This window comes from Fulmarus glacialis, unplaced genomic scaffold (genome assembly GCF_000690835.1).
Source record: "Fulmarus glacialis isolate BGI_N327 unplaced genomic scaffold, ASM69083v1 scaffold46515, whole genome shotgun sequence".
NCBI classification, from domain to species: domain Eukaryota; kingdom Metazoa; phylum Chordata; class Aves; order Procellariiformes; family Procellariidae; genus Fulmarus; species Fulmarus glacialis.
Genome location: NW_009211942.1, coordinates 1 through 21,487, shown reverse-complemented (window position 1 = coordinate 21,487; position 21,487 = coordinate 1). Strand labels below are relative to the sequence as shown.

Here is a 21,487-nt window from a genome sequence, read left to right as displayed (position 1 = left end):
GAAGAACCCTTAACCTCCGGAGACGTCACAGTTTGTACCGCTCTCGTCCACCCGCTTGTCAATGATTCATAGCTGGGTTAGTGGCTCCAGGCAGCACCTTCCAAGGAAAGAACAATTTGAATTTGTTGGCTTACTGCCTGCCGAGCTGCTAACACTTTTTTTGGAGGTCCTTATTTTGAAAAATGACATGCAACTGTTTTCACAAGGCGCTGTGTACAACTCTGAGTGGTGAGCTAAAAACTGGTACCGCTCTGTACATTGTATGGTGGTACTCATCACACAAGCGTTCAGAAAGGCTTGAGACTCTATCAGCTGTTAATGAACTATTTTTCATGAACAAATGACACAAGATTTCTGCAGTCGTAATGTGAATGAAGTGAAGTCACTTAGCCACACACCAGTATTCCCTACAAATACGCAACACTTTTCCTGTGAAGCTTTTATTACAAAATAATTCAGCAGAAACTGCCATCCTAACAGTGCTTATGGCTTTCACAGGATCTTCGAGAGCAGCTCATCTTTCACATAAGGAAGATTTGGGTATTTTTTTTTAATGTTCTTGGTGGATCCCTCACCTATACCGGTTCCTGTGTAAGGTAACCAAACAACAACCTTGCAGAGCTGAATAAAAACTCCATAAATACGGGCTGTTGGGTGAGACTACTTCCTGCCATTCAAGCTTTATTTTTGTTAATGAAACAAAACAAGTGGGTTTTTCCTTCTTCTAAGAGTTGTATATAAAACAATGGGACTTATATTTTGCTATTGTGGAGTAGCTGCTTGTATAGTTGTAAGAATTTGACCCCCTTCTTTTCCAAGTTGTCACAGCAGCTGTCCCTGTATTTTATTAGATGTTCTTTCCCAATAGTCCCAAGGATTATTAAAATAATTGGTGTAAAACAATTTTAAAGACAGGCATGTGAGAAGATCAAAGCCTCCTCTTCAAAAGTTGCATCGATTTTATTGATTAATTCAAAGATTTAATGACCTCAAACACTATCACTTTCTTTTTATTCTCCATAAAAATCAGTCACAGCTACAGACAGCTGAATTAGCTGGCCAGGTTCTTCCTCTTAAATTAATTTGTTCTACCAGTTGAGTTCTTGACTTGTGGTATTCTATTAACATGGAGCACTGATACAATACCAAGGAGCCCATGCTGCAAGTTATGAAAGGTAATTGGTCCCATGGTATACAATAATCTAGCTGCTTGGATAAAGAATTTGGAGTGTCAGAGCTGAGATCTGTAACCAGTAAAAAAACAGAGAAGGAATACAAGCAAAATACATAGTAACCAGTAACAGTAAGCACTTCATTACTCATTCCAGAAATAAAAATGTAGCAGTCGAGGTGAGTAGGTTATGTGAAAAAAAACCCAAAACCAAGAACCACCCACAAAAGACACATGGGTACTCTCACTCACACACTCACCAGTAGTTTATTTCTCACTAATGCTCAGTCAGCGAACGCTGAGCTAGCTAACTCTAAGTCTAATAATATTTACATCAGTGTGCCTGGAAAAATCCATTCTAGAGTCTGTCCGTCTCCTTTAAAATACGGCATCTTTAGAGGATTCGAGATTTCCTCCTCTTTGCTTTTTGTTTCGACCTCCAGTTTCTAGTCACCATTGATTACTTGTCTTCCTCCTGTACAATTTATACCTTGAGATTTTTGCACCAGAAAAGGTGATGTAAAGGAGAGGCATCATTCTTCCTTAACATCTAATGTCAAACAGAGGGTTATTTTAATCTATCATCTGCTTCAAAGCCCATTTTAACTTTCGTGGCATCTAATCGCTGGTTTAAGCAGAGAATTTAAGCATATTGGGAATGAGGTTAATTTACGTCGGTGAATTTTAACTAAAGCAATGCAAATGTTGCAAGCACTTGTAGAGAGTTAATTGTGTTGATGATGTGCTTGCTATTTTAGGAGTATATTAGACTCTCAACAAGACAAGAGCTATACTAATCAGATTACTAGTCTCACCAAATATTCCCTGCTATCGAATCTCTCTCTAACCTCTCTCTAAATCTCTCTCTCTCTCTCTCAATAACTTCAAGGAAAGCTTGTTTTGTTCCACCTGCAGATCTCACCTACAAGGGAAATAGTGGTGCAACTGAGGTTCATTAGCGCCGCAAATCCTGAAGAGCCAGTTTACAGGGTAGCCGGTAGTTCAGCTGAACAGTCTCGATACTCGTAGGGTATATCCTGTTTCTTTAAGATTCTATTTGGCAGCATAGATCTTCTATGTAAGTTGTGCATCATTGATTTTGCAGAAGAACATAACAGTGCTGTACATTGGGGTGTTATTTTGGGGGGAGGGGGTTTAGGCTTACTCTCCATACTTAGCTCCATTTGAGCTATGAAGCGTCTTCCTGGGGTAAAATGACTTTACAGGATGACTTGGGTGCTAAATTTTCAGTTGTCTAAAAAGATGTTTTATATGTGTATTTAAATTCACCTGAGGAGCTTTGTACATTAAGTTGGAGGGGTGCACCCCTTGAAATAGCAGCCATTAAACTGATTTATTTGGGGCAACAGTCAAAGTTAATTTCCTCAAGATTGAAGCCTTGGGTTCTGCAATCCTCTGGCAAAGAAAGCATCCACTGTTTACAAATGGACCTTGCTTGCTTAAGGAAAGTAAAATCACATCCTTGACTTCTGTCAGAGTGACTGAAGTGATGGCATTTCCCTAAAAGTTTCTGAAATGCTGCAGCGTAACTGGCTTCAGTTGGCTCTTTGCACCTTGATAAGACTGCTCAGCACAACCTTGTTTGAGAATGGCACATTTTTATCCAAATATTAGATATTAAATCAGTGTTAAAGTGACCTTTTATCTTTTTAGAAACTGTGGGGGAAGAGTACTACTGATCTTTTTCAAAGTGCATGACTGTAAAGTGATAAAATTGTATATTTTTCATAATGTGGGGAAAGTCTATTTGTGCTGCTTTAGAAATCAGTTTAAAGTTTGATTTCTGTTAAACCTGTGATCTTACAGCCCTGCTATATTTTCTGTATATGATTTACAAAGAACTGGAAAAGTTAGCACCTGCTGTTGTGTATATAGCAAAATTCTTTAGACCTTAGCACACGTTTTTACCTATTATTGCACCACTCTGGCTTTTTTGGGGAGGGAAAGTAATAGTACAGATTTTTTTGATAATGTGTGTAAAACATTAATTTGAAATATTTTAGTAAAAATGAAGTAAGAGATTGATTGTGATAGTGTATACTTCTAGTTGAATAAAATAAAATACATTCTTTTTAAATAAACTGATGAATAAGGTTTGGGAGACCACTGCTGAAATATCTTGCAGGAAGTACCATAGTTATGAATTCTGAACTAATATGAAAAACCTGGAAATCCACTAAATTCAGAAACAATTTTATTTGGGTAGATGTGAACAAAGTAGTCCCATTTATAACCAGGATGTACATCACAGTAGGTTGTTACAATCAGACTTTCACACTTAGAAAATATATATATTATGTACAGGAATTTGCAAATAGGTGTAAACATACAATACTTTAAGATACCAGTACATTCCAAAACAAAAATATCAGCAAGGCAAACACCTCAAAATTATTCCAGTCAGCTAGCATTCAGAATCTCTTTTAAATAAAGTAGCTTTTATGCTTGACATCGTGTTGTTTTAATTATTACTAAAAATGAAGCTTCTTACTATAGATCAAATTTCATTGTATCTGGCTATTTTGATACTCAAAAATAGGCACTGATTTCTAGAAGGAAATTTTCTTCTTACTGATATAATTGAGCCAATATGGCTGGTTTTGCTAGTACAAAGTAATCCAGTGCTGGAATAACTCAAGACAATTTAAACTTAAGTCAAATGTATAAAGTTAGAATAGATACTGCAAAGCTGATTAAAATCTAGAAGCCTATATAACTCACCATAAACAATACTGCAAACAGATCAGCTAAATTTTCATTTCATTGCCTCATTTCTTCATCTAAATTATACAAATTACCCTCCTCTTCATCTTTACAAAGTAGGTTTTGGCTAGCTACTCCTGCCTAGTCAACATAAAGGGATATCGTGCAAATTACCTCATGCTATCTCATCCATGTAGCACGTCCAAGTCCTGCTACAGGTGGCATACCAGGTGGTGGAATTGGAGGTGGTACAGGTGGCTGCCCTCCTGGGGGAACAGTAGGCGGGGGGTAACTAGCTGGTGGCATTCCCAGCCCTGGAGGTGGATGAGGTGGTACTGCATGAGTTGGAGGCAGTCTTGGAGGTGGGAAATTAGGGTTGTATGTAGGTGGAGGAGGATATCCAGGAGTAGGAGGTGGAATATTAGGCGGGGGGAATGAAGTAGGGGGTGGAGGTGGAACTGGTGGTGGAGGGTTGGGAGGATAGACATGAGGATGATATGGTAGATGAGTTGGTGGTCCATAGGCCGGTGGTAAAGCTCCATAAGTTGGTCCTTCTGTTTTCATCATTGACTGAAGACTTTGATAACCCTCCCCTGACATATAAGAATTTGTAGTAGACATCCCTGTAATATAACTGGTGGGGGGTGGGGGTGGGGGACGGTGCGGCAGAGGTGGAGGTTGATGCACTGGGGCAGGATGAGCAGGGGGAGGAATCTGGACCTTTGGCATATCTACTGAGTCCACAGTAGTAGATTGCTCTGCTTCTCCCATTGAAACTGCAGTTGTCAAAGGAGGCTTGCGCTCTGGAAAAGAAAATTTCATTTAGTTTTTTGAAGGATAGTGGCAATAACAGCTTCTGAATACTTTGTTTTTCTTCCAGTTAACATATCAAAAGCGGACTCAATTCTCTAAGTCTCTGAATGCCATACGGTATCCAGTCAGACCTTCTATTATCACTAGAAAATACCTAAGCTGCATAACAGAGCTCCAAGTTCAGCTTTTCCCATTCTAAAAGTGAAATACATCTTCCGTTCTTATTACTATTTTCTTACAATTCAAATATTGTTCTATAATCAGCAGAAATTAGCAGACTGGATGGACAGAATCACAACTAGCAGATTTAAAAAGTCATGGGACCCAAGATACCAAAAATCTTTTGATCAGTGCTTCAATCTTCTTTAGTCCAGGCCTCCCTTCTACCTCTTTTACACTCCAGGAGGTGGCTGAGGATTACCCTCTGCACTTCACTTGCTTCCCATATTGGGAAATATTATTTGAGAATACAGGCCGAAGTCTCAAGTCTTTAACACTCGGTTCTAAACCTGTTTACCAAATGAAAGAAAAAAGAAAACCAGAGGGTAAGTAAGAAAGTGCGATAGATTGCTTGGGACATGAAATCTGATCAGCTTTGTTCCATGGATTAGCTTCAGGGAACTCAGTACCTGACAGCCTGGGGAAGTTCATAAAAAGATCAGAATTTTACAGAATTATAATTGGCCATTTCTGGGAAGAACATGCTTTAAGTTGTCTTCTCTTTAAATAAGTATCTTAATTACTTTTTTTTTCCCCCTCTTAATGCAGACATCATAAAGTAAGGAATACCACAATAAGAAGACTGACCTAATGGCAACATCTCTGTATGGTCATACAGTCAGTATTAAAACGCCCAACAAAAAAGAGTTTGGGGCATCTTGACATCCATCTTGCCTGTATATATATATACATCTAAAACATTGTTCAGTAAGAAAAGTTATTTAGAAGCAGATATATGGCAGTCATTTCCAGTGGCATGCAACAACTAAACTGACAATGCTAAATGGGATTTGAGATAAATCCACCTTCTAGTACTTCTGTTCATTTGGTCAATAAACATTCTTAGTTTTCACCTGATTTTTCCTCAGAGCCCCAAAAGGCAAGAGTTGGCCTGTAAAGACTGTTCTTAAAATGTTTCAGTGCTTATACAATTATTTGCTTGTATAAAGAAATTCTAAGAGGAAAATTTTAGATAACAAGGGAAACAAATGCATTACCTGCCTAAATAGGATTTACCTTATCTAAGCAGTCATAATTTTAACAGCAAAATTGTCCCCTAGGGCAGCTACATAATTAGATCACGCAAGGTGGGTATGCTGGCTATGGTACCTATGATTTCAATGACTTCTAGCTCCGAAATTATAGCAGGCAATAATGTCCCCATTTGCTCATTTTCAGAATCATTCTGGATGCAAGATGTGCATTCAAGGTTTAACAACTGAAGGAATAACGAACATGATATTTAGAAGAACCTCTTCATTCTTAATTAAATTTTAACAAATGGGAAAAATGGTCCCACTGTACTTCAGAGCACTGTTTTCTCTCTCTTGTAGTTCCCTGTTAGAAGCTGTCATCTTACAGTTACATTATGGACTATACTCTATAAAATATTTATGTCATATTTAAGGGTCACTGGAAGGACAGCTAATGCATCAAGGCACTGGAAGCACATTTTTACAACTGTACAGTTTATTCTGCAAACATAAGGCATGTGTGCAATGTTAAAGTTCTCTGGCAGATGAAAGTCCTCTTTTCGGACACAGCAAAGAAAGTATCCCCGTTACTGCTGAGAAGTTACAGAATTTCTATACTAAAGATGTAACATGGAGGACTTCTATAGCATAGTTGGAAGCTACTCTAGTAATATAATATGGCATCTGCCATCCTGTTGAGAAGATAAGTCCCTTTTTGCCTGCTAGTGACAATTAGTTTTAGTCTGCTATGCCTTTAACATTCACAGCTTTGTTTTGCCTTTGTCTACCTAGTATAGTCTTGTTTCCATCATAACTTTTTTGCTTCTGTCTGGAAAAGCATGTGCTACTAAGGTGAAACTCCCTCTAGAACTTATCTACCTAATGCTTTTACTTGCCGAGCTGATTAATCAAGGCAACAACCCCCACCCCCACACCGTTACCAGCATCTGAATAAAAAGCAAGGCAATTAATAGCAAGAGTAAATGTGTTTAAGAAAATAAAAGCTTACCTGGAGGTGGATGTGCAGGAGGTATTGGTGGATGTGAAGTTTCAATTTTAGAAATTTTAGATGGTGGTGGTGGTTCTAAAAAACATTTGGAAGTTCCTAATTGGCTATTGCTCTGCAACATTTTCCAAATTCCAACTCTGGTCTCATGCTAATGATTATCATATCATATTACACTACGCAAAAGTACAGTGGAAATCCTATACACTAGGTATGTTTAATGAAGAAAACTAAAATCAAGACCTTTGTATAAATAAAGTGGCATCAAGTATCACACCCAAGTCTTCCAAAAGAACACATGCCTACAAATTCAAGCTATGTATTTTATAACTAGAGACAAATTGCCCCAGTAACAGTACGTAAGGAAGATAAGCAAGTGTACGTTTTCTAGCACAAAAACTGTAACTTGTAAATAGTTAAAACAAATCTCAGATGTTGTTGAACTATGCTCTGCTAGGGGAACGCATGTCTAGAAATCAAACAGAATGGCAATTGCACAGGAGAGAGGAGGGAGAAGAGACAGCTCTCTGGAATCTACCTGCAGAGCCAGAGAGGGACTTAGGAAAGGTTAGAGAATCACATCCTAGCTATCCTGAAATACATTGTTCCAAAACAGCAAAATGAAGAAAAAAACCCCAAACAAACAAACAAACAGAACTAGATGTGATCACTGCAGTGAAGCATTTCTTAAGCTAGACTATATATTGATACAAAATGCCTTTTACTGGCAGCCATGCCAACAACCGATCACAAATGTCACTGATTACCAACAGACTTATTATTAGTGCAGCTATTTAATGACATGGTACCTTCAGGCACTTCAAGGTCCCACAGCTTGCTGAAGAACTACTCCAAATGATGCATGGAGTTCTACATTGAGAGTTGAGTAGTTTAGCAAGACTTCTGCTGAATAGACTGTATTAAGGGACTCTTGGGGCACAGTTATACTCCATTTTTTCAAGTTTTGCAATTAGGAACATTTTAAAAATAGTTACGGTATATATTTAAAGACCCATTTTTAGGATTAAAATAGTTCAGAACTGCCAAGCCTGTAAGCAAACAAACTAAGCGCACATCAGCAAATGACTTATTCTGATTAAAACAGTAAAATGAAAGCAATATGAATAGAGTATTAACATTTACCTGATGACTTTGTTTCTTCTTTTGGAGATACAGCCTGTTTAAAAGGAAAAAAAAAAAAGATGGAAATAAGACCATTGCAAAATACAAAGCATTTTAAAATGATAAAAAGCGAGCAAAACAGGAAACAACTTACAGCCTGCTGAAGAGCTTTTGTACAGATCTGACTAAACCAGAACCGGTTTCCAACTCGGAACCAGTTTCCTCCTCCCTCCCCTAAAAGGAGGCAGGACAAACCCTTTATTTGTTCCTATATTTTTATTAGGAGACTAATAATGTCCAATCTCGTTAGACAGATGCAACACAAACACTGAACAAAGTCAAATCACATTGGAAAAGCCCAGCTTAACTGGCAGAATGAAAAGACTGAAAAAATAGCAGCTATTTCAGATACAGCATTTCCTGCTGTTCTCACTGTTATTACATCTCTTTTAATTTATTTATAATCCACTGCACATACGTCATGGTCCAATACACTGCTCACTGAGCAGTGAGCTGAAAGCAAGAGACTTGGCCTCTATTCCCGATTCTGCTTTGACCTGTTATTCAACCTTTGCCAAAATCACTTCAGGCCTTTATGCTTTATTTACCAGGACAGGAGGGCAGTGAAAGTGTTGCTCAGTGTAAAACATTTCAGAAGCCTTCAGATGGAAAGCATTGTATAAAAGCCAAATGTTATGCCAGAAAAAAATTTATGCACACTGAGCAAAACCCACAAAATCTCACATCATTCTTCCAATCACAAGTTTTCAGTGGGTTTTTTTTGTTGTTGTTGTTTTGTTGTGGTTTTTTTAAAGAATCACAGACAAGAGAGTAAGAAAAATTTTTCCAGCTTACTTAGTCCAACTGAGGTGGTTAGTTGATGGAGAAAAGCAGAAAACCTAACTGAAATTTTAAGTAAATTAAGCATAGTTACAAATGTATTTAGAATTAGTGATAAAAGTCAGAGGGGTACGGTACATAGCTTCTCTGTCTTTTGAATGAAAGGGTTTTTTTAAGGGACTATTTACCTCTAGTGGCTTTACTTTCATGAACTGTTGCTCAGCTCCCATCACCTTACTTTCCACAGCAAGAATGGACATACATTTCACTCCAACTTGAACAATGAATTTTCATTAACTCTGATGGGTATTCTGAAGAATTTTGCTGTCCAATACAAAGGTACCCAAGGCCTGCTTGAGGCTACCTCATTCTTACTCTCCTTTGATAGTCATTTCAATTCACCTCCAGCCACCTTCCAGCTGCTTTCCTGCTTTTTAAGCACAATCTTTATCTTCCCATTGCAAAGATACATATTTTTCTTGGTGACTCTCACAGACTCATCTGCTGCCTTCATTTCACTTGGGTGGTCTTTCCTTGATTTTCTAGCACTAAATTCCTTGCCTGTAAAACTGCATGCAAACATCAGATCTCCCCACGCTTTCAAATAGAAGCAAGTCTCCACTACTTATTGCAACATTTCCAAAAATCATTCATTCTGTGAAGTGAGTTGATCACTTCAAGTGGCAAGCAATTCAATTATTGTGCATTTGTTAACATGGAGTAATGTTCAGAAAATAATGTCATTGAGGTACACCATTAAAATGGAACAAGCAACTGGAGCCAAATAGCTCGTGTGACAGAAAAAACCAAACATCAGTTTAAACTGTATTTACGCTAAAGGAACAAAAAAAAAGAATCAAGAAGCAACAAAACTGAAGCCTATAAAAATTTAAATCACTTCTCTAATAATGGCAGCTACTAAAATAGAGATGAGGGTTTTTTTGGTCCTGCTATTGCATAGTAGTTTGTATTGCTCCAGCCATGACATCCCAGGGTCAATATTATTTATTAGCATGCTGATTGTTATTTAATACTTTCATAATAAGCTCAATCCATACTACAATGGAACTGTTCTTTTAGTGCTGTTTCTATGTGCATTAAAATTGTTCCCACTAACAATTTCTAGTTTAATCAAACTAAATATACTATTTACATCTACTGATTCACCAGTATATTTTTAGTGAAGTCAACTGAACATTCAAGTGTTCTTCACCACTAGAGATGTAGAGGATGTGCAGATGCTTTAGACATCACCAATGCCTCAGCTGCTTGAAAGTATCTTGGCTCAGTAGAAGGTAATGGAGTTATTAGAGTTTGTGTAAATGGAAAATCTGGCCTCCAGGAACAAAGTGTATTTATGTTCTGTACAAACCAAAGGAGAAGTCATGCAAAGCCCTATTTATAGAAGGAGACAAACATTTTAAGTAAGGTCTATGGTACATCTAACTGAAGAACATTTCAGAAGGACCAAGTAAGTATTTAAAACACTACAGATCTTGTTCTCCTAGACTGCTTTCTGGAGAAAGAACAATTTCAGATCATCACATTTGCTTTTCTCAAATTCATGCTGTTTGTGCTGTTCTTCTACAAAACTCCTACCAAGTCACCTTTTGCTTTATATTTGTTCTGGATGCCTACAGTGTACCAGGACTTACCTTTTTATCTGTACTATTCACCTCCTTAATTATTAGGTGATGGACTTCAAACTTAATTTCAAGAAAAGGTAAGTTGCTCTGAGGACTTGACCAGAGGTGATTGTTAAAGAACAACAGATACTACTCATGCAAAAGACATCACTTTTTTCCATGAGGTAGTTCATTAACACATGGGATGGGGTGAAATCAGTAGTACTGTAAAGGTAGAGCCTTTACGTGAATGAACAAGCATTCAGAACAACTTACAATCAGATGGACACACATAGAAAAATTCAAATCGTTATTCACAGTTTCTGATGTGCCAAACTGTCCCATGCATTTTTGTTGAAGAAAAATAAGAAAAGAGTTCCCTGCCCTACAGATCTGACAACCCATGCAGAATTTGTGCTGATGGTAGAAAAAGCATGAAAAGATATACATACTACCTATAAAGACCTCTCCCAATTTTCAAGCTAATTAACACATTTTATCAGCTTTCTATCCTGAACAACTCTATAGTGCAAGAACTATATATTTCAGTGCAGATTTTTTCCTCTAGTAGTAGGCTATACCTTGCAATTACAAGACCAAGGTTTTACAGAGTTACATTTTTCTCTTTTTTGCAAGGCTGCTATCATGAAGATGCTGCACTCTCCCAACTCCATTTCGTTGTATCATTTGTTGCTTCTTCCTGGGTTTTTGGTTTTGCTTGGATTTTTTTTCCCCTTGATGTCTGTTCTCTAGTTTGGGCATGCATTAATTACAAGTTAGAGTAAAAGCTGTACAAAATTTACTTCCTAAATGGACTTGTTCCAAAGATTTTACTTCTGAAAACACCTTCTTACAAAGTACATGCCAGAAGATTTGGGTAACACACTAACACTTTTTTTTTTTAATAACTTACAAGGAAAAAAAAAAACCCACAAAAAGTGTAGATTAAAGTCTGAAAGTTTCATTTGAACTTGATGACCATGGAAAAGCACTCAGAGTACTTGTGATATTACCCAACTGTCAGCGTACCTTCTTATTTTCAGTGATGAAGTGATAATACAAAGTGAGACTTTAATGTATGATGCATTTATAGGCTTCTACTGTTATTAGATTATTTTGAAAGACTTTTTCTAAGAATTTTGACATACTTTTAGAAGTCACCACTCTCTTTGTCACCACACTCTTTGTAATCAAAGACCAGAGAGTCAAATAATGTTTTCATCAGCATGGTGCACATTTCTACATTCAGGTATGGCACAAGAGACCTTCCCTAAATCAAGCCTGCTTAACAGCAAAAACAATGGAATTTGATAGCACAGAACCATGAACAGTTAGAACCTTAATACCTCAAGCTGACTTAGAAGTCTCTCCACTGGTTTTGCCTCAAGTGGTATAAGAATGTGGTATGCCAAAACCATAAAGACTGTTCTACATTAACATATTTGCCAAATAACCAACGGAAGTCTACCATACAAAATTAATTACCAATCTCATTCGTAAAGCAAACACAAGTCTGCTGCATACTGCAGCCTTTAAATCAAATGGACATCAGATCAGCTTGAAAATAAATGCAAGTTAACGTTCAAAGTTAAACTTACTGCTGGTCTTTTAATTTGTCTAGGAGGACTTGACTGGGGAGAGGGCTTTTTAGATTGCTGTGCTTGTGTTTGCTGCTGCTGCTGTTGTTGTTGTTGTGCTGACTGTTGCGACTCTTTTTGTTGCTGAGTCTGTGATTGCTCTGAACTCTGGGATTGCTGCGATTGCTGTACCGTAGGTGCCTGGGGTGTAGATTGAAGAGATGGTGGCTGCTGCAACTGGTGAGGAGTATGATGAGGCATTTGCTGTTTTCCCTGTGAGTACAGATCCAGGATCTGATGACAGATGTCTTTTAAAAAAACAAAAATCCAAAAGATTATACGCCCATAAGGTACAAGTGTACATTTAATACACAATTATCAACTAAGCTTTTTACTGGACATTAACTTCAGAAAAATTCATTGCAAATACTGTTACTCACTGTTATAATGACCACAGATTTGACTTTTTTAAAACAGACTATTTTTGAATTTATACTTGCATTTCTGAGTTTCTTCTGCCTATGCTGAACAATATGTAGATGTAAATGCACACCTTCCAGAGGAAGAACAAAGTGTCTTGGTATTAATATACCATATGTCATTATTGTGTGCTTGGAGAGCCAGGTAACCGCATAACAACAGGATAGTAATACAGTAAGAAAGTGAAAGAAGATCGTATGTTAAAACATACATGTCTAGTTAGGCCAGTCAAAAAAGTTTCAGGAAACTAAGTAAAGGACTAATACTAAATTCTTCTCCCAACATGTTAGGAGCTACAGTTCTGTAAGAAAATATGTAGGACCAACTGATAACCAGGTGCAAGAGCAGCACTCAAGGAAAAGAAAACCTTTCTAGAAAAGCTAAATGAGTACTTTCCATGAGCATTCACTGAAGCAGTAGCAGAAACTGGAGAGACGCCCATTCTACAACCCTCTTTGACAAGGATTCAGCAGAGGATCTATCTGAAATTTAAGGAACTCTGAAAAAAGCCATAATACAAACAGAGCAAGTAACCATTTAAGAAATCATCAGAACTGTAGGGTAAGAGCAATAAAGGCTAAACCACCTGAACAGCAACACATACTGTTACACTTAAAAATTCCTTAGAACCCAATGCCAGATTATGACAAGCATCAATTTTTAAAGAAGGTTTCTAAAGCAATTTGTGGAACTAGAAGTATGCTTAGCCTGACATTTGTACCAGGTAAGTCAGTAAAAACCTTAATGAAGACAAATTAGTGGCCACATAACCACAATTTACTTAACAAGGGTCAAGAAAGGTCCTGCTTTATTTTATGAACTTCCTGGGGTTCTCTCCCTCAAGCGGACAAGCAGCAGGTAAATACGAGCAATATATACACACAAAGGGAATAGTATTAAGATATCTGTATTGATGAAAGAGACCCATAATTCATCCCCTATCAGAATTCACACACACAACAGAATTCATCCCCCATAATCTGTTCCTCAATCATGGTACATCATTAAAAAAAAAAAAACAACTAACATAATTTGGTTCAAGAGGTCAATCATCAATGAGAATACCACTGGAAACCAGGCTCCATTAGTTCTGGTGTTCGCAGAGCTGCTTATTTAAAATGGGGAGAAGGGAATCATTAAAAAAAATAGAAAACACACACCATGTCAATTGAGCAGCTAATTAGCTGTGTTATAAACTAAACAAGTCGTAAAGCAAATATTGACCAGAAGACTAATCATGGTAACTAAATATGCTTCCAGACTAAGCCAGTCTAATAAGTTTAATTTAAAACCTGGTTAAGGCATAGCACATATGACCTGAGTCACATACTCTACTCGTGATTATTTTGACTAAAACCTAGATAGAAAGAATTTGCATTTACTTATGACCTAAGTCACACAGTTAAAGGAAATACTCCCGTTTGTGGCAAATGTTTTTCATACCTTCCAGAACATCAACAGGAACGTCTTGGACAAATTGCTCCCACCATCGTCTGTACATTGGTTTTGATGTCCATTCCTGTATTTCAAACTTACACAAACGGCCTGCTAAGTACATAACTGCAACAGCTATGATCTCAGGTTCCCACTGCAGTGACAGTGTAGTGCAGAGACTGGAATATAAAAAGAAAAAAAAAAACAAAACAAAACATAACCCTGAAGATAATTCTGACTGTCAAAGTACAACACTTTAATGTACGACAGCTATAATTAGCAGGGTATAAAATCCCACCACACTTTAACATCTCAGACAATTTTAATTAAGAGCCTTGTTAAACAAAACAGTTTACAAAACTAAATTGTTTCTGCACTACTGCTATCATGAAACATGTAATTTTACACAGATAATACAGAGGGTATATGCCTACAGAAACAATACACCACATAGGAACATCAAGTTTGGAGTTTAAAAATAGAAAACCTAACACTATATGGGTGTGGAAGAAGAGGGAAAAGACAGCATTATATTCCAAGTATGGGCAGCTACATACCACTGTAGTCTCACCTGTACTGTTAACTAAATATAGCGTTCATGTTCGTTGCTACACAAGTCTGCTGTCACTGCATTACCCTGGTTAGGGAATGATGCCCACATTGGATTTTAGAGTTTCCAAATGTTTTTCAATAAAATGCAAAAAAGTACTAAAAAAAAAAAACTGCACAGAACAGCCAACACAAACTTGTAAAGCAACTTGTCAAGCATGATGCAAGTTTTAGATAAAGCTGTGAAAACTGTAAAAGGTTATCTCTTGAATAGCCTTTGTTAAAACTAATGCTAAAATAACTGACATTATTGGTATTGTTGATATTAACTGAGTAAGTTCCTGTCATAATCAAAATTACTGTTTCCTGATATTAATTTTAAATTACAAAATTTGATTTTTCTCTTTTTTCTTTTCCTTTTGTTCTTTCCTTTTGCTCCATAGATTCTGTAACATAGGATCTGCTTAAAGAATTTTAGCTACAGCTAGCCAGCTAGGTTTCGATGAATTCACTGATGAATTCATTATTATGTCCTTAAATGCATTAAAATAGTAGGCTAGATGGTGGTTTAAATCCGTTTTCTCTCCAGTGGGCTACATGGAACTGAAGGCCAATGGGATACTTAAACACTGGCAGAATCAGGTCAGCAGTAAACAGTAAAAAAGACACAAGAACTAGCTCTTAAAACACCAATTTCTTATTATTACTTTCATGACATTTACTTGGGGGGTGTACTGCGGCTGTGTAAGAACAGAACCCCCTATTCTAAAGGCCTGTAGTGCAAAGTACAGAATTATTTTCCCAGGATCCTAGAAAAAAAGTACACTTCTAATAGGGTGCCTATAAAGTAAGCACAAGACAGCCTCCCAAGAACAGAGATAAGTATTATTTGAAACAATCACTCCAACTTCATAGTAATGTTTTCCTGAAGTGCACTTTCTTTAATTATTAAATTTCTTGAGTTATTAAACACCATCTAATTCCAAGTACAGTAGTGTCCAAAATCTGATGGATACTTAACAGAAGTTTTCCCTGACAAACTTAACAGTGACAGTCAAGCCGTATTTTTATTCCACTTCTAAGATCATCACCTGCAAACTGGCAGCAGCTGAAGTAAACATCTCTTGACATCCAAATACGCTAAGCAACCTTTCGCTCAAATTAATTTGGAGAGTGTAGGTGGTATCTACAGAATTTGGATCCACACTGGGCTACTTCAAATTAGGCGTATGAATAAAAACGCACCCCTTTTTTAATGGTGTTCTACTGCTGTAGGTATGACTGAAAGCAATGTATTCAGCATTTCTGAATAGTCAGGCAACTTACACATTTTCCTGAAGGTTTGCTATGGAAATTAAAAATTACATTTAACCATCCTCGGCAAATTAACTTGCCCAGCTCTGTAGAATCCTCCTTAACAAGACTAAAGTGTATCGAGTTGTTTTGTTATTTTTTTCCCCAATACCACACTACACATAAATAGTGCTTCTACAGACACTCCTGTTAATTGATGTGATCCTTGTATTGCAAATCCATTATTCAAGAAATTGTAAATCTAGCGCTAACTGTATTCCTCACTGAATTTAATGGCTAGTTTACTATTACCAAAATATTGCTTTTTTTTAAAAAAAAAAAAATTGACCAACATGATGGAATTGGGAAGTGACTTCTTTTCTCACAATGTGCCACATATCTCAGATTGGGCAAGAAGGCAGCTTCTATCCTGGAGATTTATGATTTGATTGGCCCTTTCACACAGTAACTTTTTTTTAATGCAGCACTAAATCATTACCACAAAATTGCAAAGGTCTTAATGGTCTACTTATATACTCCTAAATTCCCTGCTCAACGGAACTATCATGGTAATGATAGAAAGAAAAACTGATGAACACGATCAGGAAAACATACAACAAGCAGAAAACATATAACAAACATTTGTCAAAGAAATATCTAATCCCAGAATAAAGTAAGCAACAGTAACTATTTCACTTTCAAAAGATTTCCTAGAAGTATCTTACCTGTCATTGACAAATGTCCATGCCATTTGAACCAGTTTTTGAATTTTATTTTTGTCTCCTGAAAAACAATCAGAAAAGTAAGAAATAAAAATAGGAAGGACAAACAGTTTGGAATAAAATATTCTTGCATTGTTAATGTAAATTAAGTTCTGAAAATTAGTAACAGACATTACTTGCTCACCCTGTAATATTTTACCTTTGAGTTGTTTGGCATACTTGAGAAGAAATTGGTATGGATGTTCCACTTGCAAATCAAACTTTATTGTTTGTAGTAAGATTCTTTCAAGGACCATCACTTCTTCCTAGAGAATGTTACAAGGTAACCACAATATTATTCCTTCTTTTACTCACAAATATTTTATGCTGGTATAAAGCATGACTACATAGCATCTCCAGGCAAACATGTTTGTCTGCTTTTGCTTGATTAGGGTTTGTCTCCAAGGAGAACAGAAATCTCTCCAACTTAAAACACTATTTTAAACCCAGATACTTTTTCTTCACATTTATTTGAGTCAGGAGAGGGGATGTGGTGTTTAAAATTTCTTTTCCTCCATGGAACCAGACACAGCATGAAAGTGCCAAATATACAAAATCACAACAAAAAGGTAAGCTCACACCACATTTCTCTCCCGCGTTTCAGATCCTTCTGCTATTTATAATATGCAAATTTTGAGAGAAGCATAGTTTTGCTAAGTCAAATACTCTAACAGGAAACTTCTCAATACTTTTGAGATGTAGTTCTCTTAAGATTTGCTATTACTTGCTTTCTAAAACGACATTAAGACTGTCAAATATGATTCATGTCTTGACGACATTTCTAGCTCTGACCAGAATTACTCAAATTTACTTTAATTTGCAAAATAACAACAGAATTTACATGAAATCAAATGTAAACTTTTTATACAAACAATTATCCCAGCAGGCTCCCAAAACTACTCGTATTGGCAAGAATTATTTTCATAGTTAACTATCACATTACCCAAAAAAGCCATAAATGCATGCTGAACATATAATTTAATTTAGAACAGCTGAAAATCAGCCAGTGCTCTAATGAACGTATGTCACTTTTCTGGAGTACAATAGGATGAAATCAATTTCAAGATGAGTATTTTTACCTTTGGGTCATCTCCAAACTGTCCAAACTGTACATCATTTAGCAAGCTACGAGCTGTTTTAATTATATCTTTACATTTCTTAGGTGTTTCTTCAACTTTTCCTGCTAGGAAGAGACAGCAGGCTCCTGTCACCTAAAAAAGAAAGTGCTTTCAAAAAGTTGTCTGCATGTAGATATGCAATACAGTATAGCATTGTAAAAGCACTGTCAGTTTCCATTAGCAGTTCTGTAGAAGTTTCCCAGGAAAGACTTAATAAGCGTATTAATTTCTACTTTTATTATAGTGTTAATTTAAACTTTTACTTTCTCAAAGGAAAAATACAGAATTTGAAGGACTGTCCATTTTATACAACTTTATTTCAAGGTCAGAAACCCAAAGCAGAATTTGTCCTGATTCACCATTAACTGTCAAGCAGTTTTAAGATGGTATTATACTTCTTTTTTTCTTTTATTTTTTCTTTAGCTGTTACTGTTTCTAAAGAACAGTATCAGCAAGACGTAACTGCAATGTCAATATGAATATGTTTCTAAGCATAAATAGAAATGTGTAAACAAGCAAGAACAGTGTATTTTAAACTGTAATGATTAAAATATAAAATGCTTATTTTTCATCATTCAGAGTGGTGGCCAGCAGTATACCCAAGTGGCTTATCACCATTTCAAATAGTCCATGCCTAGTGCAATCACTGTATTAAGCAATCAATATTGTAAATACTTACATATCTTGGGAATTGTTTGAAGGAATGAAACATATAAAACCGATGGAAATAAATTATTCCGGTTGCTAGAGTATCATAATGTCTGCGGTGCAGAATAAGGACTTTCAAACAGGGCATAAAACTAATTTAAAACCAAATATGCACAAAGGAAAAGATACATTCTGCTGTATCAAGTACCTCAAGTAACTGTCCGTTCAGTAACCAGTTAGAAAACACTGCAAGTAAAACAGGAGCTTTAGAAAAAAAAAAAGCCACAAAACCCCTTAAGGCTGTGTAAATACTATGATTCAGCCCAGATGCAGTTGATACCTAAAGCAATTATTGGAAGTGTGCAAAGTCCCAATCATGTTTATAGGAGGATCCACGCAAGGTCATCCTCGTGTTAAACCACACCTGCTTCAGAGAAGGTCAAAACCCAGCAGTAGGTACATGAAGGAACACAATAATTATCAATTCACATTGAAATGCTGGTGTGGAAGAAAGTTACTAAACTATTCACACCTACAAATGCAAATAAAATCTGAACATGCTCCCTACTCTTCTCTTTAAGGAGAAGAGTAAAATTTCATCTTCACCAGGTTTTATTAAACAAAGAACCGAGGAGATTAAAAGAAACACAGGAATACAGGAAGCAGAAAGTTTAAGTGGCAGTCTATGAGAGAGTGGGACAGTGGGGAGAACTTTCTAATATATACAAAGTTGTAAATCCCAACCTAAAAAAAAAAACAACCCCAAAAACCCAGAAGCGGGGAGGCAGAGGTTAGAAGCCTCAGAGGCAAAATATGTAGAAAAATGAATGCAAAATTCAAAATTTGAGAAGTTACGTACATTCATGTGGTAAGAGACCAAGTTTCGTAACTGCCAAAAGTTATCCTTAATCGGCGTGTGTCACCTTACTTCTCTATGCCAAAATGGTTCAGTTGAAACCTTGTTTATCCAATGAATGGATAAAAATTGTGTAGGAACACATTACATCAAAAGGCAAGTAAACTCAAAAAGATTTTTGATTAATGATTAAGAAACTTTTGAACAGCTCGCTAAGCACATGACACTTCTTGTACATTTCATTCTGAAAATCCCCATTCATAAAGACATTTCATACCAACGTGAGTTAAAAGGATACAGCCCTAACCGTGTTCCCACATCGAATATAAATCTGGCCCCCTCCCTGCGGTATCGTGCCTCAGTAGCTGGATCGAGCCCTTCTAGCTGTGATGGTGTATGTGCCAAATCTTTCTTATCCCAGTACCAGCATGGCTTTGTATGGTCCAGGTTTGCCAAGTTTACAGAAGGGCTGGAATTTTCTTTATTCTCCTTCATTTATTAAAACAGAATTGTTCTTGCTTTTTAAGTGTTCAAAAAGGAAGTCTTCAGACAGTCACTTCAGAACCTTTAAGAAAAGAAAAAAGGATTTCTTTAAAAATGGAGGGGACTTTCCTCCCCCACCCCAACTCAAAGATGAGTGAAGAAGAATAGTGTTTAACCTTGCCTGTTAGAAGGGACTTTTTCTATACTCAAAGATAAGTAATATTTAACCTTGCCCTTATCCTCCCCATGTACTGCAAATTCAATTCAAAGAAATAGACATAGCTTATCTTTGCTATTACCTGTTTAATAAAGAAGCTTCAGGAATGCATGATCAACAATATTTGCAACTTTTTAGTAGAACAACTGTAACCCATTTTGTCCACAAAATAAGGAAAAACAATTCAGTGATGGTAGCAGCAAGATTTGAAAAGTTGGGGGAGATCGACTCACTATTCATAACTAGGAAACACATCCAATAGGTCAGTCTGGCAATTTAAATACCCACTTGGTCTCCCGAATATCGCTGGATGGTAAGACAGCAGCAACCACTTGGCAAAAAGCTTAGTAAAGTGGTCTGTACTTGTACTACTTTAAGAAAAAAAGGTAACAAAAGTAGTGCTCTTTCACGTACCAAGATCAAGACAACTGATGTGAGTCTGTAGGGTAAGGTGGCATCTAAAATTGTCCCCAAAACAAGGCAGTCGATTACACTCAAAAAGCGTGCTACTTTCCTGTGTTTACCAGCACTTTGCATACGTATATTTACATCACAAAGCTCTGCGAGCAACTTTCTGGTGTTTGAGCTATGACTGATGTTCAGTCATACCTCAATTTAAAGACAGAATGAAAACTGTCTTGCTGCCTTTATTTCTTTCAGGCACAAACCCACTCTTACCGTAATTCAGTAAACTACGGATACTATGCACAAATTACTGCAGTCACCTGCAAAGGTTTGCATAACAACTAGTAATTAACAGATGATGCAACATATTTGCTCTAAGCGAAACAGTCAGAGGAAGACCCAAGCTTAAAACTCTTAAAATTAAGCTGTTAACTTTCCAGATGTTTCCCTTCTGAAAACGTAAGAAAGATCACACGAACTGCCAGAAATACGGTGCCTGCAATTAGCATCTCGCTCAACTTCAAAAAGTTTCTCTTTCTCAGAATAAAGGACACCGTCTTTGTTCCACATTGGTTTTGGAAGAACCTTCACAACTAATGGTACCGGTCACAGACCAACCCAAACTCTGCCACAAATAAGTGAACGGCTGCTTAAAACTATGTCCAGAACCAACAAAAGAGCGCCGTGCCACGACCACACAGTCCCATCATATTTATCAAGTAAGCCCTATTTTTTACGACTGTTATGGTTCTTCTTCCTTACAAGTTATTTTGCTTCCTAACGCTCTGAACAGTTTAAAACCCAATTAACACTAAAATCGCCCGAAGCGACCAGACCTGCTTCTATAAGCAGCGCAAGCATTTCCGAACACAAAATCAGGAATAAAAACCATCAACCCGAAAACATCCTAAACGAACCACCTCAAGCATCCCAATCCGAACCGTAACGACCGAAAAGAACAACGAAACTTTGTCTTCTGCCTTTTCAGGCACCTCATTAATACAGAGAAGACTTCAGGAGCTCGATCCCGGCTTTTTTACCTCCTAGCTCAGACGAACCACCCGACCGAGAACCCAGCTCCGTCCCCTACTGCCCCCAAACCGGCGGGGGGTGTTCAGCTCCTCCCACCCGCCCCAGACGGGGCTGCTGGTGCCCGGGGAGGGGCTCGCTCC

General features: G+C 37.1%; 1 protein-coding gene across 1 annotated transcript; it reads right to left on the bottom strand.

The window, feature by feature from the left end:
- Positions 1-3,369: 3,369 nt before the first annotated feature.
- CCNK (cyclin K) lies at positions 3,370-19,775 on the bottom strand. Its single transcript, XM_009577718.1, has 10 exons — positions 19,509-19,775; positions 18,386-18,467; positions 17,668-17,799; positions 16,749-16,854; positions 16,553-16,610; positions 13,995-14,164; positions 12,093-12,379; positions 8,051-8,084; positions 6,911-6,985; positions 3,370-4,698 (listed from the first exon to the last, which is right to left on the bottom strand). The coding sequence occupies exons 1-10, from the start codon at positions 19,703-19,705 to the stop codon at positions 4,076-4,078; spliced, it is 1,764 nt and encodes a 587-aa protein (XP_009576013.1). The 5' UTR covers positions 19,706-19,775; the 3' UTR covers positions 3,370-4,075.
- Between the last annotated feature and the right edge of the window lie 1,712 nt (positions 19,776-21,487).

Bases quoted from the DNA above. Each gene is read 5' to 3' on its own strand.
- CCNK (XM_009577718.1), bottom strand. From the start codon at position 19,705: ATGAAGGAGAATAAAGAAAATTCCAGCCCTTCTGTAAACTTGGCAAAC. The intron at 12,380-13,994 runs GTATGAAAAACA...TTTTTTTAAAAG, and splicing joins TCCTGTTGATGTTCTGGAAG to ACATCTGTCATCAGATCCTG. The intron at 6,986-8,050 runs GTAAATGTTAAT...AATGTTTTTTAG, and splicing joins AGAAGAAACAAAGTCATCAG to AACCACCACCACCATCTAAA.